Raw genomic sequence first — 25,251 nt, 5'->3', positions numbered from 1 at the left:
AAAATGGCCAAATGTGTGGTTACACATCCATGTTTTTATGGTGCATTTTTAATTTTCACTGAGGAACTATAGAAATTTGCAGAAGAAATTATATAAATGTTAATATAAATTATTAGAAAATATTCGATGTTCAAGAATTACATTTTTTTGCAATATGGCTTTAAATGAACGGATTTTACTTTTTTTTTTATTTTTTTAATTTTTGTTTAAACGTGGAGAATATCATTTTCCTATATAGCTTTTTGCTTGATTTTTCTGTACCATATACCATAATTTTTTTTTCGGTGCATCTATGTCAAAAGCAAAGCTCAAATATTTATCAATCGCTTGTTGGCTTGGATTGTGTCCATCTGGTCAATTGACACCTTGGCCACTTTGACTTAAGTGCATTGCACTTCTGTTTTCAGCAGGTAATGCAAGTTACATTGCCTTACAAGATTATTACATTAGGTTTAAATACGTGAAATTGCATTCTAAATTTGTATTTATTGATAACATTTTTTGTGGTAAAATTATAAATATTTAGCTGTTAAGCATATGTGTATATATGTTGCAACATTTTTGGCATAATGAAATAATGGCACCAACATTCTCTGGACAAACGCATCTGAGATTTTTCCTGCGACTTTCGTCTATTGTTTTAGCTCTAGGTTTTGAATTTATGACAAAATGTTAATCGCTTAAGGGCCCCACCAGGCCGATTTCCCAACAACATATAGCTATCTACTGAGATCTCACTCGGTGGCAGAAACGTTTCCAACCTTCGGACAGTTTCAATGGGCCATAAGTTATTGGTAATCAGGGGCCAGCGATTGTTTGGCGGGATCTCGATATGGATTCGATACGATTTCATATGCATCTCGTAGGCGTGTGTCGCGGAGATTATTATGATGGGCATGTCATGGGCTTACAAGATAATACAAAGACCATACTATGCGGATCTTCGGAGGCCATTCATTTGAATGCGAACTTCTTCTTCGTCATTATCATCATCATTTCCATCGTTTGCACCTGGCGCCCCAAACACGCGCCCCGCACGAAAAGCGAACAAAAACGCGCAGAAATGTGACAAATTGAAAACAAGGTAAGGTTCGAGTCCACAAAGGAAAATGTCAAGTTGAGGGCCTCTGACAACCGCGGGCACAGTGTGCCTTAATTATGACTAATTGCTGTGCGAACAGCCATAGCTCACGATCGTGATGAATATTCAGCGGAGTTCGACTTTAGCGAAAATTGCAACAAGCCGCTGAATTGATTTGGATAAGCCACTTTCGATTTGCATGTACGGCAAACGAAGGGCTTAAGCTTGAGTGAAAGATAGAAAAACTCAGATGTACAATCTATATCTTAATATCTATAAATAAATACTTCCAACTTAGTTCATTATTTTATAGATTATTTTTCTTAATAAGGTTATTTTACTAGAAAGTGTAGTGAAACAGAAGTAAGTAGCAGCACTAAACCGCCCAACTGATGTAAGTTGATGGACCAACTGATGTAAGTTGATGAACCAACTGATGTCAGTTGATGGACCAACTGATGTAAGTTGATGAAGAGTGTCATAAAAGGTGACAAAAGCTCTCCCAAAAGACAAAAATAAATTTTTTACCATTTGGCAAAGCCATAAAAAAAATATCATAAAGGCTTTTAATGTATCTACTGAATCGCAGGCAACAACAACACAATCAAAAGCCACATATAAAAATAATTCAGTGGAGACATCAAAAAAAAAGGTGAATAGAAAATCAATTCGGGCTAGTTGAAGTCTATAGACTTTTGAAACGGGCCAAACATGGGAGTTGAATAAGTCTGGTTTTAAGCTATGGAAAAATCCCCTTTTCGATAACCATCTTAAGTCCACGAAAAGAAGTTCATTACCATATCTATGTTCTTCAGGGGAAACTCTTTGACGTCAGAAACTAGTTCGGCAAATGAAAAAAAATATCGCAAAGCTAAAATTAACTCAGAATATTCTTTGAATTTCGCTGAGATTAACTTAAATCGATTAAGTTTGCCCTTTAGGAGGGCAGCTTCTTTCTCTACTTCTTTTCTGTGACGTCAATCCAAAATTTGCACAGCGAAGACAATCATTTGAATTTATTTGTTATTTTCAAGTTGGATTTATTTTAGAATACGAATTGATAACAATAAATCCATTGTTGGCGTATAATGTAAAATCTTTTGAGCTGAAGTCCAGAGAATTTATTTGTTTTTAAGTTGAACCTTTTTTAATGATCCATTGTTGTTGCATAGTTTATCATTACTACTATTAACTTGTGAATGTTTTTAATTAGTTCTTGTACCATTTTGTTTAAACTTAATTCCCTCCAGAAACATATCACAGTTCAATAAACATTGATCGTGAATAATGTGTGCATAATTATCGTAGGACATCGGTTCTAGTCCACACCCAAACCACTAATCGTGTTTTTTATTTCAGCCTTTAATCGCCTTGTATTGACTTTTAAAGACAACATTGTTTATGAACACAGATGTGTCTGGCCAGGGTATGCATAAAACATACGTCAATGTATATATATATATGTGTACATAATATATGTATCAATCACGACGATAGATTGTCTCGTTTATGGTTATCAGTCAGTTTTGGCTAAGATTTCGATTAGCATAGAGACAATCGTTTTGTCTGTCCGCAGCTTTATGGCCAGCAGATCAACAAGAAATGAATAAAAACACAGGCAAAAACATACTAAACAAAATATGGATCATAATTTATGGCGAACATGTTTGATGAACTCCCCAATTTGGAGCTTTGAAGCCCATCGCATCACTTGGCCCTCTTGTAGACGTAGCCGCCATTGGATGCGTACACCGTATCCGCCGCACTCTTGGGATCGTCGGCCAATGGTGGTGCCAATACCGTCCTCTCACTGTCCTTTGGTTGCTCCTTCGCCGGCTCATCGGAGTAGCCCGGCGGAGCGGGTCCTCCAAAACCGGGTCCAAATTGCTGGTAAGGATTCTGGCCGGGCACAGGTCCGCCGAATCCCGCGGGCACATTAAATCCTGCTGGACTGGGTCCTTGGAAGGGACCCTGGGGATTTGTGAGGGGAAGTCCCTGGTTCGACAAGAACTCCGGTGGATATGCGGATCCTGGGAAGGGCCCTCCCTGTGGCGGGAAGTTACCTCCTGGGAAACCATTGCCCGGTATTCCCTGTGGCCCGAAGGCACCTCCCTGTGGTGGGAACGCTCCTGGCTGTGGTGAGAAGGGTGCTCCCTGCGGTGGGAATCCATTGCCAGGGATGCCCTGTGGCTGGAAGCCAGCTCCTATTGGGGGAAACCCACCTGCCTGCGGGAAGCCACCTGGCTGGGCGAAGTTACCAGCTTGCGGACCGAAAGGACCACCCGGTGGCAGTTGGAAGGCCGCATTCGTAGGGCCCCCCGGGAATGCACCTCCATTGGGAGGACCCCCCGGGAATGCACCTCCGTTGGGATAGGCCGAAGGCACTGGTCCAATACCAGGTCCTCCTCCTTGCTCCACGGAACCTCCGCCGAAGCCGAAGAATGGTGGATAGATAGGCAGAGGGAAGTTTGGCGGCTGGACAGGCGATGGCGGAACGTTGCTGCCCGTGGGAATGGCATACCCCGGCGGCAGGGGCAGTCCAGTCGAGGGATAGAACCCAGATGGATCCTTATGCACCTCCTGACCATCAGCAGCAGACCGTGTGGTTGGCTCCTGTTCCGCACTGGGCGGCATATATTCCTTGGGCAGGTGACTCACATCTCCGTTGATCAGGGGCAGTAGTAGGACCACAACGGCCCATGGCTGCATCATCTCGAGCTCCGGTTTGATCTCTGGGAGCTTGCACGGCGACGGTGGCTATGTGGCCACGGGCCGCAAATCCGCCATATATAAGACGGCATATCAACATATTACATAAATTCGCAGCCGGCTCATTTCACTTTCGCATTTGGCGAACGGAAATTGCTTTGCATCATCACAAAGGTTCCATAAATAGTCGCCAATCCAAAGCTGATCGAAGGTGCGAGGGGAGGTGCCAAAACTGAACTATAAAATTGAATTTAGCGGCCGGACTTTACATAAATAAATTAACGCCGAAATCGAATGTTAAATTCAGCATCGCACAAAGAAAAGAGGCGATAATGAAAAAGATTCAATAAACGAAAAGAAAGAACAATGACAGGGTAAAATTTTATTAGATTTAGATTCAAGTTCTTGCTCAGCTTTATGATGAATATTAAAATTTTAAAAATTACTGCCTGAACGCAAAAGGGTGTTAATTAAACGCATGAGAAACGTCGATGAGGATCGTTTTATTTGCTATTATATACTAAATAATGGTTTATGAATGATTTCAAAAAGTCTTGAGTAAATTACTTCAACTTTTCAGAAATGCCAAGCACTCTCAGAAAGTGCACCTGCACGTCATAGTTTTAAGATACTCAAAAGTTTAGTTATTAAAATAGGAAAACCCTAAAGTTGCATGCTATATTTAAACTAAAAGCTCTTGGAAAAATGCTTAAAATAGTCGCAGTTTCCAAGTTTAATCAAAGCTGCAAGCTGTTTATAAAAAGCCCAACTTAATAAAAGCTTTATATTATATTTGCTAACGCTAATACTTAGTTCAAACATTGATTCATGTTAAATGTTTATTTTCTTGTCCTACAGGTTTTAGTGTTAACTAGTCGAAGAATTAAGCATTTTAATTTGCAAAATTACCAATATAGACTAATGCCAATAAGTCTTCTTTACTTTGTATGGACATATCATTCGCATACTTTATTATATTTTTTATTGGCTTATAAAGTGTCTCCTTTTGTCTACTCTTAAGTATTAAACACCAATTTTATATTTATTTATAGTTCCACCAAACACTTGCTTTTGACGTTCGATTTTGAAAACGCACCGCGCCCAAACCGCATCAAAACCGCACCAAAACCGCCCCTAAACCGCAGCAAAACCGCACTCATGTCGCGCGTGGTTTTTAGTACGCTATTTTGGTATCCTGGACCGGAGTTTTGATATAAAGAAAATATTAATACACTTGATATAAATGTTATTAATATTATTATTAGACGCCTGTTGTTGTAACTCTGAAACCCATTTTAAAAACAAAAGTATTTATTTGAATTATTGATGTTTCGGTTTATTTCGTTGTTAACAAAGTATACAAAACAAAAAAAAAATATATGGTTAATTTGGGCAGTATGTAGTTATGTACACTGTTTCGTGTTCAGTTGCAGGCCTCTTCGTTGAAGATCCCTACTTCCTGTAGACGTAGCCACCGTTGGAGGCGTACTGGGTGCCCACATCCACGGAGGGAGCAGAGTAACTCACCGATGGGGCGGAGTAGCTGACGGCAGGAGCGGAGTACGACTGCTGGACAGCAGGGGCAGAGTAGCTGACCGAGGGTGCGGAGTAGCTGACGGAAGGAGCGGAGTACGACTGCTGGACAGCAGGGGCGGAGTAGCTGACGGCTGGAGCGGAGTACGACTGCTGGACAGCAGGGGCGGAGTAGCTGACGGCTGGAGCGGAGTACGACTGCTGCACAGCGGGAGCGGAGTAGCTGACCGATGGAGCCGAGTAGCTCACGGAGGGAGCCGAGTAGCTAACAGAGGGGGCGGAGTAGGTCCTCTGGACAGCTGGTGCGGAGTAGGTCCTCTGGACGGCCGGTGCGGAGTAGGTCTGCACGGGAGGCAGGTACTCGTTGCTGGGGGCGACATAGGACTGCTGGATGGCTGGAGCGGCGTAGGTCTGCTGGACAGCTGGAGCGGAGTAGCTCACCGAGGGGGCGGCATAGGAGCTCTGGACGGGGGGCAGGTACTCGTTGCTCAGGTGGCTCACATCGGCGGCCACGCAGGCGAACAGGGCGAAGGCAATAAGGAATTTCTGCAAGTAGGACAACACACTTCACACATTACAACACAGCAATTTTTAAGCACCGCAAAAAAATATGTCAAATAAAATTGTTAAATAGATGTATCCTTGTTTCAGGTCGAACTTGTAATCCTTCACTGACCATCTTGAGCTGAGGTTTCTGCGTTTTCAAGCGACTGTGCTGGATGAGCTAGAGGCTGCGACTGATGCCGGTCCCTACAGCCGCCTGTCAATTTATAGCTGCCGGCCGTCTTCGAAGAAAAGCCCCGGTTCGGAGCCCGTTCCAACTGCAGCACTAACGGCAGCCGCCGGGCAAGAAGAAGAGCAGGCTTGAGCGGCCAGCGGACCAAGAAGAAGCCGCCGCAAAAGACGTCACCATGAAATCAAGACAAACAGCAGCTTAGGGGCGATTACACAGCCACATAGCTTGGCAGCTAATTGTGAAAACTGTTAAAAAGTTTTGAGTATTTTCAAATAATAATATGCTTCACTTATATTTGTTTCTGTACACCACCGTTTGTAATGTTCAATTAAGTAGTGGCACAATGCAAAATAAGTAATAATATAGAAGATTTAGATACTAACATTTGAGCTAATCACCTATTTACAACTTAAAACTGGCGACTTGTTAAATATTTACTTACTTCTTAAAAACTGAATGTCGTATGTGTAAAATGGTTACTTGAAACGAAAACTAGCATACATCATTAGCAGAGCAACATAGTTATATGGTTTTGGCAATAAAATGGCTAAAATGGCAACACTAATCAGGGCTGGGGTTAAAAAGCATATATGGGGCTGGCTAAACTACCAAATGGAAAATCACATTAAAATTAAATTCAACATAAAACCGAACGAAATCGCACATGCAAACGGGTTTGGCTCATTTACGATATTATATTTTTTCCATCCACGCAACGGGTTTGCGGCGGGTGAACTACTTTGGGACACCTTTTCGTGGGCTCTTCAATCTGGCTTATTAGCGTCGGACTCAAGGGGCTTGTGCCGCACAAAGCCCCAAAAACAAAAGGGGGGAAAAAAAAACTAAGGGGGTTCCACTAATTAACATTCAATTTAACACATTATACGCCGAGCAACCATTTTTCTTGTTTCAAGCGCAGAAATGGGTCGGCGCACCAAAAGCGATCCATATGCTGAGATCCATTTGGCCTCGTCCGAGACACTCGCCCAGATTGATGGCCCACAGAACGTCGTGCTTCGGAAACGGAGCCCCACTCGCACTTTCTAAAAACCCATAAACACAAAACCCATCAGTGGAGACCGGCAGAAGATGGCCTTGAGAACAGACGCCTGCCGCCAGAGTTACGAGTTCCCCAGCGGGCTTTACATAATAAGTAACAACTTTTACTTGCTGCCACATCTCGAGCGTCTTTCCACTGTCCGTGAACTTGAAATGCAGCACAGCCAGAAATTTTTGCCACCAGAATGAATGTGTTCAATAAATTTTAGCAAGGCCTTTGGAATTTTTATAAATTATCACCCATCTCAAACGTATTGATTCTCATGCAACATTGTAGCATCGAAACATAAACAGTAAGTTTTTAAGATTACATATCATATGCGCAAGGTAGGTAACCTATTGACGATTTATAGCCCATTCACATAAGATTCGCCTGTGTGGTGTCAATAATTAAAATCCATTTTTATATCGATTTCATTTATGATCACGTTGATGAATTATCTTCAAGTGTAAAAATAGCAGGAAATGCCAAGCATGACGATGCCAAGCAAAATGTAATGTAAATTTCAGAGTTAATCGGGGATACTTAACTTAACCATGGCCATTCTAAGAACTGCAAACAGTTACCCTTTATAAAGTCGGCTAGTGATCCTAGTCAAGAATACGTATCATTATATATATATTATTATATATGTATCTGACATTTGATTTGTTTTTGGCCCAACTGACACATAGATGTCATTATGGCATAGTAGCCCTTGTCATTTCGCACTGCACTTTGTATTACATTTCTACGAGTGAACATGTCGAGCCCGTAAGTAACTAGGTTTTTCCTATGGAAATTATAGCAAATCACAGTAAAATCTTGTAGCCAGAGCAACGAGCCTAAAGTAGATGCCAGCTGGATTGGTTGGTTCGTTGGGTTGATGGGCAACGAGTTCGTCTGCCGCGTGCCTATCAACTTCATAAAGGACAAGTTCAACCTGTCGGGACTGGAGTACTCCAAGGAGACACTGGACGTGGTCCTGGAACCGTTGTTCGACAGGTCCGTGGGTAGGGTCTTCGGCCACGAGGAGAAGCTGTACGGCATGATCCACGCCAGGTACATTATGTCGGCGCGTGGCGTGGAAGATATGCGCCTGAAGTATCTGATGGGGGACTTCGGATCGTGTCCGAAGTTCTACTGTAAGGGGCAGAAAGCCCTGCCAGTGGGCCTCAGCGACAAGTGGGGCCAGTCCACAGTAAAGATATACTGCCCAAGCTGTAAAGACGTCTTCCGGCCGAAATACCGTCCAAAGCTGGACGGAGCCATGTTCGGGACCAGCTTCCCGCACCTGTTCTTCATGGAGCTGCCGATGTTGAGACCCGAGCCGCCCGTGGAGAAGTACGTCCCCCGGTAAGTAATTCACCGAGTATAGTAATTTTCTACACAAAGCGCTTGCACTTGCAGTCTCCATGGATTCCGGTTGCACGAGTCGGCCTTTATGCCGCTCGATTCGCGCGATTCCTCGCGCGAGTCCTCGCCCGAGAGTATCGAATCCTCGTCCCCCTCCTCCTTCCCGGATTGACCTGGATGTTTAACTCCACACGATATCTTGTTGTTGCAATTAAACACATTCCCCAGTGCGTTGATATGGCCAGCTACCACCTACTTATACCCCTCATACACGTAATCATCTGGGAGCTCGAAGTGAAGCAGGCATTGCGAGAAAATGGGAGTCCTGTTGCACGGTCCACATATAATTAGAACCCCCATACTTCCGCTACTAGTTTTCAAGATGTATCCTTCAGAATTGGCATCAAGTGCACAAGGATTAGGGATAAACACTCCAAACGTTGAGTTATATTATTTTGAGTATAAGAAAAATATATATTCTTTATATGGTCGGAAACGATTCCTTCTGCAAATCAAGTATACCCTTCTACTCTACGAGTTACGGGTATAAAAACAACAATGAAACAATAATTTAATGAACAATAAAGTTGAGACAAAAAAATGCTACATTCTATAGATAAATACTTTACTCTCTTGGTGTTTATTGGAATCATTGGTTTTCTCTACACTAATAGAACTTTTAAAGATCTATAGGTCCAAAATAAAAGATTATAAAAAAAAATTATAAATTTAAGAATATATTAGACTCTGTGGCTCTCAATTATTTCACTTAGTAAATATAGCCGCCGTTCGACGCGTACTGGGTCTCCTGGCTGGATTTGGAGTAGGTGGTCTGCAAATGGGCAGGAGTAATGGTGTCGGCACCAATGGCCACGGGCACATGGGTATCGGGATTCAACTCCTCGATGCCATTCGATGTGGGCTCCTCGTATAGATGGGCAGGTGTGATCGTGTTGGCTCCAATGACGACTGGGGCTTGTCCCTGGACATAGGCGGCGATGGGTTGGGCGCTCTGGTAGGAACTGCCAGACGATCCGGCCACGACAGTCTTGGCTTGGCTATGAACGTAGCTCGTTTGGGAAACGGCGGATTGATAGTAACTGGAATCTCCCCCTGAAACAGCAGAAGCAGCGGTCGAAGCTACAACCGAGTTTTTGAGTTGAGCTGGAGTGTATTCAGCGGGTTGGTAAGAGCTTGAATCTCCTCCGGGAACAACAGCTCCCTGCTCCTGCTCCTGAATGTACTTGTAGTGGGCCTCCTGAACGTCCTGGGGAATAAACTTCTCAGGGGTGTAGGTATCAGCACCAATAGCAGCCGGAACTGGAGCATAAGTATCAGCTCCAATGGTCGCTGGAACAGAAGCCTTAAGATGAGCAGGAGTGTATTCAGCGGACTGGTAAGAGCTGGAATCGCCTCCAGGAACCACCTCAGCTGTCTTCAAGTGCTCGGGAGTGTATTCAGCGGGTTGGTAAGAGCTTGAATCTCCTCCGGGAACAACAGCTCCCTGCTCCTGCTCCTGAATGTACTTGTAGTGGGCCTCCTGAACGTCCTGTGGAATAAACTTCTCAGGGGTGTAGGTATCAGCACCAATAGCAGCCGGAACTGGAGCATAAGTATCAGCTCCAATGGTCGCTGGAACAGAAGCCTTAAGATGAGCAGGAGTGTATTCAGCGGACTGGTAAGAGCTGGAATCGCCTCCAGGAACCACCTCAGCTGTCTTCAAGTGCTCAGGAGTGTATTCAGCGGGTTGATAGGAACTTGAATCACCTCCAGGAACTACATCGGCTGACTTGAGATGAGCTGGAGTATATTCAGCAGGCTGGTAGGAACTAGCATCGCTTCCGGGCACAACCTCTGCGGACTTTGAGTACTGGTAGGAGCTGGAATCACCACCTTGTACCACTTCCGAAGAAGTGGAGGAGGAGGAGGGAGCGGATGACAAGGCGGTGAGTCCATAGCCTCCGTCGGCGGACAGTCCCAACTTTAGATGACTGACATCGGCGGCGGCAAGGCCGACAAAGGCCAAAGCAATGACGTAGAACTTCTGCAATCGGATTAAGTGGGTGTGGACAACAGGGTTAGGGTGAGATAGGTGGGTGGTGGCTGAGTTGTCCGCGGTGGTTCCCCCTAGAACCGAAACTTACCATGTTTGGGTCAAATCTGTTGTTCAAAAGAGGGACGTTTCCAGTTTTTATACCCACAAAAGATTATGGGCCTATGCTAATTGGAGTTTTGTTTTGATCATCGCTTGATTTGGTCACTACAAAATTTCTGTCTGCCCAACTGCCAGTTTTTAGCTATTATTAATTTTGGTTGCGAATCTGCATAGGTAGCATAACAAAAGCGGCGATCTTACCAACTTGATTAGAACCTTTTGGGATCCAAACGCCTTGGCCTTTCCGTCAATTAAATTGTCGTCTGGTTTATACACTGAAAGAAAACTAGCGCCTGGCAAGTTCAGCTGGGTATCATAATCGGCTTGGTTCGGCAACCAGTTCTCCGACTTTGGCCAAGAGTCTTAGATATGCCAATCTGCTAAGTCTGCTAATTGGGCTTGGGGAAATCAATCGATGGTTGCCTAAACTCGAACTGATATAGCTTATTAAACATAACTATTTTGGTTTATTAACATGATGCATACCCCGTAAAAGTAAAGCAAATAAGGTATAACTTAATTTAATTTTAATTTAATTTTAAGTAATTCGGTGTGGCAACAAGAAATATCCAGTTTTGAATTAGTTACGCCAACTTTGGCGGAATGAATTATAAAGATAACCTTTATATAAAGTTTCGGCTTACATTTTATGGGTAAATTTATTCGCTTAAACACGGTTCAGCTGATTTTATGGATCTCATTCCGCAAAATTAGCTTATCTTATTAACTTACTGACGTTCATAATAATGGTTGAAAGCGTGCAGAATCGCAAAAAAACACTTTGCAGCCAAAAGTGGAGTAATATAATAACAAGACAAAAACGAGGTATTATATGACTTCAAAAGTTCTGGCACAAAAAATCTAGCATAATTAACGAACATTGAACTGGGAGGGAACATTCAAAACTCGTTTATGCCAAATCGGATTTTTGTTTAATGATTGATTTTGTCAAAAAGATGAAAATAGATGGTCCGTCAATGGAGCTTATAACTTAATTGTATAGAAAATGGCTGAATAAGAGTGTGTTGAATAACTAACGAATATGGCGCCATTCAAATAATCATCATAATAATTTATTATTTATTTAATTCGTTTTACTTTGAATTTAAAGGAAATAAATTAAAATGTACACAGAATATTGTACATACATTTAGATAATACTATATGCTGGCAATCTATTGAGTGGCTAGAAATAAAATTAAATTAATTTATTCAAAAATGACCATTTGCATGCTAATAAAATTTTATTTTTGTTAATAGGCTATATGTACATATTTATGCCTAATATAAAAATATATAATTGCTCATAAAGCTCTTTAGTTAATGCATTTATTTGAATATGTATTAACATATTGTAACTTTCCTACCATTTCTTCTGCTACTCCTAATTATGTACATTTTAGATTTGATCGGACCTATTTTTACAGCGCTTTGAAGTCCAGAAAATTGAGTAAGAAAAAACCAGGAATTATAATTTAAGACTATGCTAATTTGTAGACCTGGCCAATGTTTTTGGCTAATTCGATTCGAGTCGTGTCTCGTATGAATCATTCCGAATGACTGAGATTCTTCGGCGATTCGCTTCGGAGCATCCAAACCCGTTTCGATCATCAACTTTAGGCCTCAAATGTTCAGACTTAATGTCTTGCCTTGTCTGGACTCCAGTCTTATTTTTGTTATCCCATTCTTCGTCTTAATTACTAAAATTTATGCTTTTAGTGCTGTAATTAAAAAGCAAGAACACGATGAAATATAAGCTTTAAATACATGTATGGTCTTTATGTAAAACAAATGTCAAAGCCAGACCGAAAACGAAAATCAGGTTGAGCGACTAAAGATTTATAATTGTGGTTAGATCTTAAATGTATGTTTTTAAGCCAATAAATATTTGTTTTCGTTCTTTCTCTTTTGTTGCCAAACAATAGATCAAGTTTGAACCAGTGTTTATTAATTTATTGATATTGATTATGCATTTGTGAGCCAAAACTCGTTGGTGACTTAATAGAGGTGTGTATTCCAGATGGGAGCTCAGACTTCAAGTATTTTTGCTTCCTCTTGGACTTGTGCAGGTAAAAAAAAATATATATAATTATTAATCTGGAGTTATACAGATCTGATGTTAAGAAAATCATTTTAAATTAATTGAAATCATCAACGGACCAAATTCTTTTTCGTGTAATTGTGCAAATAAGCAAACTATCATATTAATATATTAAAAAATAACAATTTCATGCAAAAGAAACAATACCTATAAAAAATGTAATCTAAGGTTTTGGCTTTTTTTTAATCATTTCTTTTCTCACAGTTCGAGGTTCCTATACCCCGCACTTTCGATTTCTCCTTTGATATAAATGAGTATCTTCTGGTAGCCGGTGGGACTGTCTCTTTAAATATTTGTGCAGTTCACTTGCTTGAGGATGATGGCAAATGTTTGCCCGGGGTCTCGGCCCTCGCCAGTGGCCATAAAACAATTGCGGAACCAGCGAAAAGACGCGACAAATTGTTTGGCCCAACAGCAAAAGCAATAGCAACTTGCGAACTGTAGGCTGGACCCCTTTTTGGAGCCCCACGGCCTCCATCGCCCCCTTTTCGCAGGCACACATGAATGTTGTGCACACTGGTTTACCATGTATTTCGGCCACGTCTGGAGTTCGAATCAGCGACGATCGTTATGAGACAAACGATGCTTGAATAAGACAGGCACGGTGAGCTCTTAAATAATGTTTGGCAAATTGCATTTCAGTTAAACAATTTTGCAAAAGCCCACAAAACGTTGTTTACACGCTGCTCTTGGCCAATTCCCCAACTGGAAAACTTGAGATGTGGGTGTGTGCCTCCATGTCTGAATCTGATCTGATCAGTAAATCATAGGATGGCATTGCCCATTTATGAGTGGCAGAGGCAATCAATCTTATAAGCAGTGCCGAAATCGAAATTTTGGTTTTGACGTTAATTACTTGTAATTAGCCTATTTTACGATGGATCTGTCAGCACTTCAGCATTTATGTGTGAAATGTTTGGGGCTCTTGTACATTTCAATTTATTTTCATTTATTTAGCCTTAGAAAACCTTGATCGATCTGATCAATTGTTAATGAATCTCTAGTGCTTGCATTGTAAAAACTCGATGCTAGCATGAATGCAAAACGCATTGACTTTGTGTTATTAGTTTCGCAAATTCTGAGAAACTCGCCGAAAAGCAAACAGCTTCACAGCCTAATTCGCAAGGCAAACACAATGAGAAGCGCGTAGAACGGCGCTCGGAATTCGCGGTGCATTTTCCGATCGCGGTGACCGACTTTGTGCACCTGCCTGAGGTGCGTAAAATTAGCTGAAGCACACAGAATTGGAAAACAGGAAAAATCATTCACTGTGGGGCTGGGCCATTTGAGATGCAGCTCTAAATTAATTTTGAAAAAATCTGTGGTGGGACTGTTTCGACATGTGCGTTAATTCGTCAAAAACGACGGAGATCAATAGAGATTCGAAGGCTTTTTGGCTGGCAGCGATCTTATTACTTGTTTGATTACTCGGCACAAAATAAGGTAGCTAAGTTCGGATCGCAGACCCTGACCTTCTCGCCAAGTGCGAAACGTGTCGGAGTCTGAAAAACGAAATGGAATTAAATTTAATCATTGTTTTACGGCCATAATCCGCGAAAGTGAAGGGCAATCGAAGGAAGTCGTCTGCTGAGATCAAAAAAGACATTCGGCTGCTTGGTACCTTTACGACCAAAGCTCGCTAATTAAAAGCGTATTGAAAGCGAAATTAAGCCAACAATTGTTGAGCATAGCGAACAAAGAGGCTTCTTTCTTTGCAGAATATCTATTTGTTTTGCACCCGCATAATAAACCCATCATGGTGACATCTTCCATAAACCATGGGAAACTGGACCCAAAAAAAAAAAAACAAAACTAGTTTGGAATCGTCGAGGGGGCTACAAAAACCACTTTTGCGATCGCGTAACTCGACCGCAATTACAAAATCAAGTTTACCAGTGCAGTAATACTGCCATGCGACACTTGAGCATCGAGATCGAAGTTATATCCCTGACTGGCTGACTGGCATAATTAGTGGCATTTCTGCTGTCATCGGTGTGCTTGTGATTGTGCCGCGAAATGCCATCCAATTTTTCAAATGATTTTACGATCGCACATTGAGATATACCTGCGCAATTGGGTGAGACGGATTGGCACATGTGGGAAATCGTGGCAAAATAGATTTAAAAGGCTTATTTCACTTGCGATTCTATGTTCGGATTCACTTTCAACGAACTGTACAAATAGCAGATGGGCTTATTGATTTTTTTGGCTTGATAATTGCGGGGATTTTTTGATGCTTGTTTTTTTTAGAAACAAAAAAACCACAATGAACTGAGCTCTTCGTAATGCCACTAAAAATGCGAATGTAGTCATTGCTGCCCACCCATGACAAAACTAATAGCTGGTCATGGATATTCTGTTAGTCCCTCAAAATGTTGTGTTTGTATACACCATATAATTATTAATATATATTTATTACTTAGCTGAGACTGCAATTTATTTCATATTTCTTATTTTATTACATAAATATGATTCTTATTTCCAATTGAAAGAGCATTTGCTCTTCGCTGAAACCATCATACATTAGTTTCCCTACCTTTTTCCGACACGTGTTCACACACTTGAAAATTTGTCAGGCATATATCATAATGATTTATGAAGGCGGTTTGGTCTTCGATGGTCACTCGTTTTTTGGGGGGAATCCCATGGATGAAGTAACCTCGAAACGCTCGTGTTCTTGTACCATCTGTTATTAACATAATTTTGCCTTAATTATATAAGTTTCGAGCAACTCACACTGTTAATCAATTTGTATCTGAAGAAATTCTTGGAAAACCTGTGCGGCTAATGTCTAATTAATTTATGAGTGATTTATGGCTGTGGCTCTGATGAGAAAATTGGTTATGGATGTAGAGCGAATCCAATTTAAAGTCGTGTTGTTATTTTTCAAAGTTTCCAACTGAGTAATCTTTTTATTATAATTTTCCCACACTAATATGACTTAATATAATTATTTAATTGGCTAAAGGTAAGTAATTAAATGAATTTATGAATCAAATCAATGAATCAATACTCTCTTCAAAATTATTAGGCTTTTCATTAGAACTTATAATCTAAAAAACTTAATATGAATAATTATAGTTTCTTTTATTATATTTTTGTGGCTTTCATAAGATATTAAATATGTAACTTTAACAAAGCCAAACCAGTTTTAGTTTTAGAAAGCAGCCTGTAAGTTGGCAAAATTACAGCGAGCCAATTCCCAAAAGGAGCCTAAAAGTAGGTAAGTTATTGTTCGGCACTTCACCAGCTATTAGAACTAAAATAAATTGTTAATCCTGAACTGGGAATCTTGGAAGAAGCGCCGCCCCGCCTTTCAATTAAGCCAAGTGGCTCAGGTTGTAAAGCAAAAATATGGTTGCCTACTTACAGGCGGGTCCATTAAAAATTAAGCAAATAACAAGGGAACAATGCAATGGGAGGAGGGACGGTAGTAGTGTAGTGACAGTGGCCGTGGTTGTGGGCGGAGCATAAGTAAAAGGACACTAAAATATTATGTGCACATGTGGCCGCCCATACCAAAGCATGCCAACCCATCTTATCGTAACTCAACTCATTCCCATCTCATCTGGAGACAAGACAAGCCCTAAGATGATGATGATGGCTGCAAAGCGGCGACGGGCACAAATAAAAAATCAACTTGGCAAGAGCCTCGAGCCCAAAGCAATCAACTGAAATGAGGTGCAGTTGCCACGCCCCCGAAGGACCCATACGCCACAACGGTTGCGCCCACTTTTTCCAGCGAAACGCCGAAAATAATCACAAGGCGACAAAATGTTGCATATAATGCGGCTGCTTAGGAAGGACCATAAATAAATGCCTCAAGGCAGAGGACCAGGATGACGCGACAGGATCAAAACAGTGATGCCAAATTATGAGACAAATATATGGAATTAATATATATATATAATATATATGGTTTCCAAATGAATCTTAAAACTTATATAAAAATGAATCTATTACTTATTTCTATATTTATTAAGATGAACAAGTTTCAAGGCATCTAAGCCAACCAAAGTTTTTGAGACCCAAGAAATTGAGATAATACAGATTTTGTTCAAAATCGGACATCTCTGATTCGGACGAAGGACTAGGACCGGATAACCAGACTGACTGACTGACTGATGGATGGATGGATGGGTGGAAGGTTCATGTTAATTATTTTGCTAAAATAATGCAAGAACAGCAACGAAAAATTTGACAAAATTTGATGCGCTCATATCCCCGAAACACGCCCGTTTTCCCGCCGCCCCGGCTGCTACATTTTCTATTTTCGCCGAAAATAAAAAGCAAAACAGTGAAATGAAAAATCGCAATTTCCTGGGCACCGATAACCGCCGGCTACGAACATTTTCTATATAGGAATATAAACAACAATAAAGAGCGGACGACAGCGACGGCTTAATGAGTGACGGGCGGTCATATTAGATGAGATGCGATGTCCTTGTGTTGTGCGAGTGTGTGTGTGCCCCTGTTAGTGTCACAGTGCCAGTGTATGGGTGTATGGTGAGTTATGGCACATTAAGCCCAACTGCGACCACACTGAGAATAAATTTGCACAGAATAATGATATAATATCATGTTACTAAAAATGAAATCAGAAAATTAACTAAGCAGTAAGCATAACAAAAATATAAAAAGCATAACATAAAATAATTATGAACATATTATGTATTCCCTATTGATTTCCATACTCATTTATTAATTATTTTCAAATTATACACTTTATTTTCCCACTGTCTATGCTCTCGCATTCTCGGGCATTTGCATTATTCATGTGCTTGACGGAGAAAGCAGGGCGGCGTGGGCGGTGAAATGCTGGGAAAGAGTCGAGGAAAGTCGCGGTAGTTTTATTTTAAAGCCCAAGCCTTCATAAAAACCAAGCCCCAGACAAGTGCAGTTCGCTGTCGTGGGAGGATCTGTGAAAGGGAATGTTAGGGATTGGGCCGATATGGGGACTATATACTTTTTAATCAAGCGATAATCGGTTGGTATAGTTCGGGTATATTTCGGTCTATTAGAAACTCGATATGAGACACTCATTAAAAGTAACTATGCTTCATGATACTCAAATCTTATCAGCTTATAAATGAACTCTCATCTTATCATAAATGAAAAACCTGTTGATGACTTGTGTGTTATTATTCTTATTTTGTTTTCATCAGGTATTTAGAGCAGTATTGGAATCATGAGCTCGGAATAGAGCATTTCGGTGGTATGGAGTGTTATTCCCATTTGGGTGAAAGCCTCATTCTCCGCCACAGCATCTCCGTCTTGTTGCATTTTAAGTTCGCTGGCTGAACGCTTTTGATGGCTTTTTTGGGTTCCTCGCGTCCATGGGACCACGAGTCCATCGTGTGTTGATGCTGATGACAGCATTCGAGGAGCTAAGAAGCTGAAGAGACCACGTCGACCCCATGATGAAGTTGTCGTTCATCGTTCATCAGGGGGGCTGCTCGTTAAGTTGCCTTTAAGTCAAGTTGTTTGACAATCTTCGCAGGAAGAGGCAGCCGTCGCCGGGGGAGCAGCCATGCCAGGCTGGACTGGGCTGAGCTGGGCTGAGCTGGGTTGGGCTGGGGAAAAAAGTGTTATAAATTGCATTTAGTGTCGGGGCACGTCATTGCTGATTTGTTACGGCTGCCATGGCTAACGGCGGACGGGGGCCAAAAGGTCAACCTTCAGGCCATAACAATGGCTTCTGTCCGTATGCCACATATGTATACACCAGAACCCGAACCCGAAGCACCGATCGCACTGGCCCGATCTCTATGCTAGTATTCGCCCCCTGCACATATGCAAATTGGCGCTGGCAATGATGCGTTCTGGAATTCCGAATTGTTTACAAATTTTCCAACAAAATGCTAGCGGGAGGAGCCTAGATATGCTAAAATAAAACTTCAAGTCATAAACTAAAGACTTTGTTTACAAATTAAATGCAGCATGCAACAAGCAACAAGCGACATCTTCATCGCGTCCAGTGGTACGTAGGAAACCACGGCTCTATATCCTCGCCCATCCAGATATGCGACTTCAGATACAGGCCTCTTGGTTTTGCTTATGAATTCGCTGGCTGGACCTACCCACCGCCACCCCGCTCCTGGCGCTTGGGTGTGATGTGTCCGCTGCACTGTCCGCCGGTCCCTTTGTCCGTGCACTGGCAAAAAATATGACCGATCTTGGTCCTTAACATTTAATTATATTAGTAAAGTTTATGCAGATAAAATGTGTTAAATTAGAATTATACTTTAAGTAACGCCTGCATAGTTCATTAATTAATTAGTTAAACCAGTAGGAAAGTGGGCATGATAACATTAAACAGCGTAACTTTTATTTACATATTTTTTAAGGTTCAAGCATATGGTATATACAAATAATATTATTTATAAAAAATATACAAATAATAATATATAACTGATGTGATATTTATATCATATATTCTTATACTTATACATACTTTTGTCCGTGTACGTGTCCGTTTGTCCGTTTTGTCCGCCGGCTCGTACTTTATGTCCACCGTATGCAAAGCAGCCCGCAGCCCAGCTACATGTGTTTTACATGAATTTTAAATGATATGTTAAATAAAAATGCGCAGCTAAACAGCCCAAGGCACCGCACCACAGTGAAGACAACGAAAACGGACACGGGAGCGGGAACAAGAATAAAAAAAAAAAAAGAAAAAACATCCACAGTGAGTGCAAAGAGTGCGTGGACAACTTACAGTAGTCATAAAAACAGTGGATGCGTATGGGAAATCCCATCATTTCCTGATTTGCTTTGTTAAGAAACAAATTTTTTAATTTTCAAAGTTTATTACCTAATTATTTCTCTTTCTCTTTAGACGCTACAGTTAATTAAAGTGTGTATGTGTGCTTAATAAACCCACTGTGCCTTCTCATCAAAAATCGGAGATACAGAAGCGGGAAGCTGGGGCCAAAACTATGCAAACTTTATGCGAATCTAAAATATTTGCACTGGCCAAGCGCATGCGCAGCACACTCAATTGTTCAAATACATTTATATATCTCACAGGCCGGACGATGAGGAAAATCCAACTTGGGGAGGGAAAACTGGGCAGCAGCCGCCGTTGGCCGCAGTTTGCAGTTTGCAGTTGGATACTGGATGTTGGATGCTGCCTGATGCTATCAATTCAAAGTCAAATGGGGGGACAACAAAACAAATCGGCGCTGCATCTATAATGAGCCCAGCCAACGTGGACGGCACTCCGAGATCCTGAGCTCAAAAAGTAAAAAAAAAAACAGAAACAGGCTGGGGCCAAGGCCCCAAGTCGAAATTGATGAGAGCGGGGGCACCATATGGCCAGCGGGCTCGGGTCCACCAAACGTAGACTTTGGTCCGATGTTTTGACTTGCATGCGCCTCATTGAGTTGTTCGGTGTGGAGGACCCTGCCTCCGTTAGCCTCCTTTGGCCCCCATCTCGGAGAGCACGATCGGCTGCAGGGACACCCACCCAACGCACACACATCGGCCCACAGGTGGGGTCAACAAAATAACAGAGACCCTTGGGGCAAACAAGATAAATCCGAATCTTATGTTTGACAATTCCAAAAAACATACATTTAATAGAACTTGCTATATACAAATAAAAAGTTGTTTCACTCAATTCACCAAGTGCACTTTAATTAGTAACAAATACCTATCCCTTTAAAAATAAAGATTTACATTTTTTGTTAAAAGATGGAAGCCATTTTTCGAAGCATTTTTAATATTCGGAAGAATAAAATGTAGTTAACAAGTTAAACATTTTATATTGTTTTAAATCTTTGTAAAGTTGTAAGGATGTGCTCTCGCTATTATTTTGACCGCGAGTGTGCACACAGATGCGCCCAATGCCCTGGGGCCATTGCATTATTCCCGTTCATAGTCCGATTCGCATTGATTGCAAAAATTGTTGAATGCCGCACAATTGAATCCGGTCGCGGGTCCATAAATGTCTTCATTATGATCATGAGTAGTTTGGCCAATTTGCTGGCTCCCAACTGGCCAACTGGTTATCGAGTGTATTGAGCAGATTTGGGCCTTAAGATTGCAAATATTTAATAAGTCAAGTAGAAAATTTTGTTTATTTGTGTATTTATAATCAATCTGGAAGTGTCTAATCTACTAACATGCAAAAACCAATTCAAGTTAATAAAACAATTAGATGTCTGGGCCAGTTTGGCATACTCAATCATTTGCCGCCGCGAAAATTGGCAAGTGAAAAACTGTGCCAACACCCAAAAGAGGAATCACTTACGTGGCTGAGCGAAAAGCATGAAAAATGCAGCAAAACAACGGCCAAGAACGGAGTTCCTGTCGAAATGGCAAATGGTAGTTGGCAGTTGGGAGTTATAATCGCGCCAAGGAATGGCTAAGTCTAAGTCTAAGGCTAAGTCTAAGGCAAAGGCAAAGGCAAATCAGGCATTAAATTGCTCATGAGGCCGACAATTTCTTTAAACACAGAGCACAGAGCAGCGGCTGAGTTGGTAATAGAAAAGGATTTGACTCGATTGAACACCCGAATTTGCAATTTTCGAGTTAAGCTCCGTTGCGCCCCCAAACGCCTCGCAAAAAAACAAAAAAAAATTATACTGGTGGGCGGTGAGCCGAAATTATAGCCTAAGCCCAGGCAAGTGGAAGAGCAGACTGAAGTTTTGGCCGTCTTTTTGCCAATTGCTGGCTTTTTTTTTCGGGGCCATCTCTTGGCCAAAGCACTTAACGCGTCAACACGGTCGCCGGCGCTGTTTTCCCAAGCATTTGCCGGGTTTGGAGTAGGATTTCGGTGGGAGTTGCCATTCGAGCGGAGACACGAAGCGGAAATACGCTGCATCGGAAGCGTAACAAATACGCAGTATAGTCAAAAAATTGTCATTTTTTCTTTAATACATAATATTTTATTTCAAGCATAAACCTTAAAGTAGAGCTTCTTTAATTTATTTTGAAAAATCTTTTAAAGCACTATGCTAACATAAGTACTCAAGCTAACCAGCTGCCAAGTGAATGAAAGTTTGTAGCTGCACTGCAAGAAGCCTGAAAAAATAATAATAAAAAAAAATTGCATATATATTATATGATTTTATATTATTAAGATTAATATGTCATATTTTTTCATTTTCATTTAATATTGAATTCTACCAAATTCAAGAGTGACTGAAAATTCCTCTAAGTGCCAGCTAACTAGCATTAAAAATGGGATTGCGACTCGCGTGTTGCATGACCATATACCCACATAGATCGATAAGATTGAATAAAGATTGAGGCAGCTTGTGTTGTGATTATTATCTATTTTGGCAGAAATCGATCGTGATCGATTTATGCTGAGTTGGCTTGAACAAGGTGAAGTGGCTGCGGGCCATAAAAATGCCTGCAACAATGCCTATTTTGGCCAACTGAGCTGTTGAAAGTGGCAACAGGAGTTCTGGGTCAAAGTGGCATGATCCCAGTGTGCTCTGATATTCTCGTACTAGTCAACAGCTCGTGTGGTTTGCATTAGCCCTTTTCGATTCGGTTATTGTCGTAACACCTGGCAGCAAAAAAAAAAAAACAAAAAATTAATAACAAATTATCTATTAGCAGCTGGCATTGGAGTTTGCTGAATATGTCGACTACTCCAGAAGATCGACTGCGTGAGAACATCAATCGATGCCTCTCGGATTCCCTGGTGAAGGGAGTGGGTGGTCTGGTGATCGGATCCGTGGTCACCCTGCTATTCTTCCGGAGGCGCATCTGGCCCGTCTGGCTGGGCACTGGATTCGGCGTGGGCGTGGCATATCGTGGCTGTGAGAAGGAGCTCAACGATGTGAAATTTGGCCAACGAAAGTGATCTTAAGCATTCGGACTTCGGATTTTACTGATGCTTATGATGTTCGATTACATGGCTTGCGTTTAATTGGATTGTGCAATGATTTAAGTAACTAAACTCGAAGAAACGATAAAACCCAAACAAAAAATAAAACAAATGAATGTACAATTGCCATTTTCTCTGTAATTTTTATAAAGCAAGTGAAAGCTATGAACCGATTACCATTAGTTCCAAAATTAGTACCATTAGCCTTATCACGATCGGTGTGCGATATATGCCAATCGGCGATGGCATACGACACCTATTTTTTTGTTTTTTGGTCATCTTGGGATGGATACTCTTTCATGTTCACCGAACTGCTGATCGTCCAAGGGCCTCCATAAATCGTCCAGTCCCGTTGCTGGCTAGCTGGCTAGTTGGCTGGCTGGTGCTAATGCGACAAGTCCACCGGATTTCCCCACTGCCCACCACTCCGCGGCTCACTGAACTTGTCCTCTTCTCGGAAAGATCGCCATTCGCGATCCATTTGCCAAGATACAGTCGAGGGCAGCGCTTTGAATCCAGTCTCCTTCAGCGGCAATCGGACCATCGGTCGGCTGAGCAAAAAAAAAAGAAAAAGAAATGAAGAAAAACGCAGTCGAAAACCAGAGGAGATTGTGTAGCACGGTCGGCAATTATAATATATACAAAATCCATTACGGTTCATAGGTCAAATGTAGAAATTGAGATAGATCCGCGGCCAGCGGCTGGATTTGGTTCATTGGCAGCTTTGCACGTTTCCCAGCCTTGTTTTAGTGCTGCCACAGCGAGTTAGGCAGCAATTCACAAAATATCAACAATATTTATTGAAAATTTTAATATATATGAACACATATCTGGCTTGTGAATAGTAAAGGTAAAGCTAATATATATACATATAAAATTTAATTTATAAGAAGATCACACAAAGTTTAATTGCTTATCTTTTGATAGCCAATAAATTAATACATATCGTGGCAATATATTTAAAATAATATTCTCTATTATTCTTCATACATTAAGCTTTACGTTTCAACTTTGTTGACTTATTTTGACCAACTTAATGTCCGAATTGGCAGCACTGATCCTGTCGACATCGTCATCGTCGATCAATGCTCAATTCAGCTCAGTTGAGCCTGTAGCGCCGCATCGCATCGCATCCCATGCCCATCAAGATAGTCGAAGACCCATTGCCTCCATCGGATCCCGGTCCACCTATTGCCGATCCTCGATCACCAATCCTCGATGCGAGTGCAGTGGAGTGAAGTGCAGTGGAGAGGCAATCGTGATCGACTCGAACTCTGTGTGCTGTATTCTGGATACTGGATACTGGATTGTGGATTCTGTCTGTGGCTACCTGCTTGTGCCGCAGCTCAGAATTCGGCAGCAGTTTTTATCCAGCGTTCCTCTTGCACCGTTTTCCACCATATATATATACGATTTACACGATATCCGATGCGGCGACAGATTCGTTGTGGCAGCTACGCAGTCTTTCACAGAGATGATCCACTCGGTTCATAGTAACCTAGTTCATGTTTTGAGAACTACTTGGTTTTGGAAGACACAATTAAGTAGTAGAACGCGAAATTGATACAAAAAAATTTTATGAATATGAATAATATATGTTATAATTTAATGAACTTCATGCAAATTACAGTGGTTATTTCACATTAGATGTTTGTAATTGTTCGATATACTTATTTAGTAATATGAAATATATATTTAATACATAAATATATTTTATATATATTTCTGAATCAAACTGTTACGAAACTGTTCGAACTAGTTCACCCAAGTCGTATTTGGCCAGTTCTGGCCATAACCAATTTTCAGCTACACACAATCCCACTAAAATTGAGGCCTAGACCAAGTGGCCAAAACCGAAAGCATTCCTCGAAGACTCGAAGCTCTCGCGCTCTCCACGTTTAATAAGCAATTTTGATTTGGAGCAGATTATGTGACGACCAAACGAGCTGCAAGTTCAGGTTGCATGCCACACTGCTGCACCGATGCACTGCACCCATGGCTGCCTGGCTACTACTGGTGCACTGAGATAAATAATAATAAATGCACTATGCACTAATGCACAAATAAAATTTGAAAGTAAATGCTAATTTAAAAAGATTTCTTATTTTTGTAATTTTTTTTGCATCAGCACAACTAACTATTCGTGGAATATTTCTACAAAGTTGATCGCGCCCCCCCCCCTGGATTACATACCAAGGTCAGTTTATTTTTTGCCAGTGTAGCCCAGCCGAGGGAGCCGCCTGCTTGCAGCTTTTGACTGGGACTTGCACTTGACTTTGTCGCTGACCCGGCAAAGATTTTTAACTGGGACTTGTTGCCAGTTCCTCGGCTCCCTGATGCCGATACTGTTTACATGGAACTTGTACTGATTGCTCCTAGTCATGCCCCCGATTTGGAGATTCGCAATTTTGTGATAAGAGCTCACTGAGCGGGCCTGAGTTCATTTTCGCCGGAATTGCCTGAATTTTTATTGAATTTTAATTGGTCAACTGGTGACGAGCAGCAGCAACAGCTATTCTTTGGCCCTTTCAGAATCCGTAAAGATCGAGTAGCATATGCCTGATGACCGGCCCTTTATTTTTTTCATCGTTGTTTTCGCTACGTTCGGGAATGGCAAAGGTTCCCAAGAAAATTTAGATCAATTTTCCTAATTTACCCGAGCCGCGGCGATTGCGTGTCGTGGCGTGAAAAACGGCA

At 41.5% G+C, this 25,251-nt stretch overlaps 5 protein-coding genes across 5 annotated transcripts; 2 read left to right on the top strand and 3 right to left on the bottom strand.

Annotated features, from left to right (window-relative positions):
- Positions 1 to 2,201: 2,201 nt before the first annotated feature.
- Positions 2,202 to 3,850, bottom strand: LOC6618503 (basic salivary proline-rich protein 2). The gene has a single exon (XM_002042727.2). It carries the CDS (start codon positions 3,791 to 3,793, stop codon positions 2,789 to 2,791), a length of 1,005 nt encoding a protein of 334 aa, XP_002042763.2. The 5' UTR covers positions 3,794 to 3,850; the 3' UTR covers positions 2,202 to 2,788.
- Positions 3,851 to 5,100: 1,250 nt separating this feature from the next.
- On the bottom strand, positions 5,101 to 6,096 carry LOC6618502 (cuticle protein 16.5). The gene is made up of 2 exons (XM_032726043.1): positions 6,000 to 6,096; positions 5,101 to 5,869 (listed from the first exon to the last, which is right to left on the bottom strand). The coding sequence occupies exons 1-2, from the start codon at positions 6,000 to 6,002 to the stop codon at positions 5,243 to 5,245; spliced, it is 630 nt and encodes a 209-aa protein (XP_032581934.1). The 5' UTR covers positions 6,003 to 6,096; the 3' UTR covers positions 5,101 to 5,242.
- Positions 6,097 to 7,436: 1,340 nt separating this feature from the next.
- Positions 7,437 to 9,075, top strand: LOC6618501 (suppressor-of-stellate-like protein). The gene is made up of 3 exons (XM_032725112.1): positions 7,437 to 7,445; positions 7,907 to 8,454; positions 8,509 to 9,075. Exons 1-3 carry the CDS (start codon positions 7,437 to 7,439, stop codon positions 8,624 to 8,626), a joined length of 675 nt encoding a protein of 224 aa, XP_032581003.1. The 3' UTR covers positions 8,627 to 9,075.
- On the bottom strand, positions 9,068 to 10,660 carry LOC6618500. Its single transcript, XM_002042724.2, has 2 exons — positions 10,599 to 10,660; positions 9,068 to 10,498 (listed from the first exon to the last, which is right to left on the bottom strand). The coding sequence occupies exons 1-2, from the start codon at positions 10,599 to 10,601 to the stop codon at positions 9,224 to 9,226; spliced, it is 1,278 nt and encodes a 425-aa protein (XP_002042760.2). The 5' UTR covers positions 10,602 to 10,660; the 3' UTR covers positions 9,068 to 9,223.
- An 11,515-nt stretch (positions 10,661 to 22,175) lies between these two features.
- On the top strand, positions 22,176 to 22,685 carry LOC6618499 (MICOS complex subunit Mic10). Its single transcript, XM_002042723.2, has 2 exons — positions 22,176 to 22,214; positions 22,284 to 22,685. The coding sequence occupies exon 2, from the start codon at positions 22,306 to 22,308 to the stop codon at positions 22,528 to 22,530; it is 225 nt and encodes a 74-aa protein (XP_002042759.1). The 5' UTR covers positions 22,176 to 22,214; positions 22,284 to 22,305; the 3' UTR covers positions 22,531 to 22,685.
- Positions 22,686 to 25,251: the final 2,566 nt, after the last annotated feature.

The sequence above is a fragment of the Drosophila sechellia genome, chromosome X, assembly GCF_004382195.2.
Source record: "Drosophila sechellia strain sech25 chromosome X, ASM438219v1, whole genome shotgun sequence".
NCBI lineage: Eukaryota > Metazoa > Arthropoda > Insecta > Diptera > Drosophilidae > Drosophila > Drosophila sechellia.
This window is presented reverse-complemented; position numbering and strand designations above follow the sequence as displayed.

Coding starts and splice junctions, on each gene's coding strand:
- LOC6618503 (XM_002042727.2), bottom strand. CDS start 3,793: ATGATGCAGCCATGGGCCGTTGTGGTCCTACTACTGCCCCTGATCAAC.
- LOC6618501 (XM_032725112.1), top strand. Junction 8,455..8,508: donor GTGGAGAAGTACGTCCCCCG/GTAAGTAATTCA, acceptor TTGCACTTGCAG/TCTCCATGGATTCCGGTTGC.
- LOC6618499 (XM_002042723.2), top strand. CDS start 22,306: ATGTCGACTACTCCAGAAGATCGACTGCGTGAGAACATCAATCGATGC.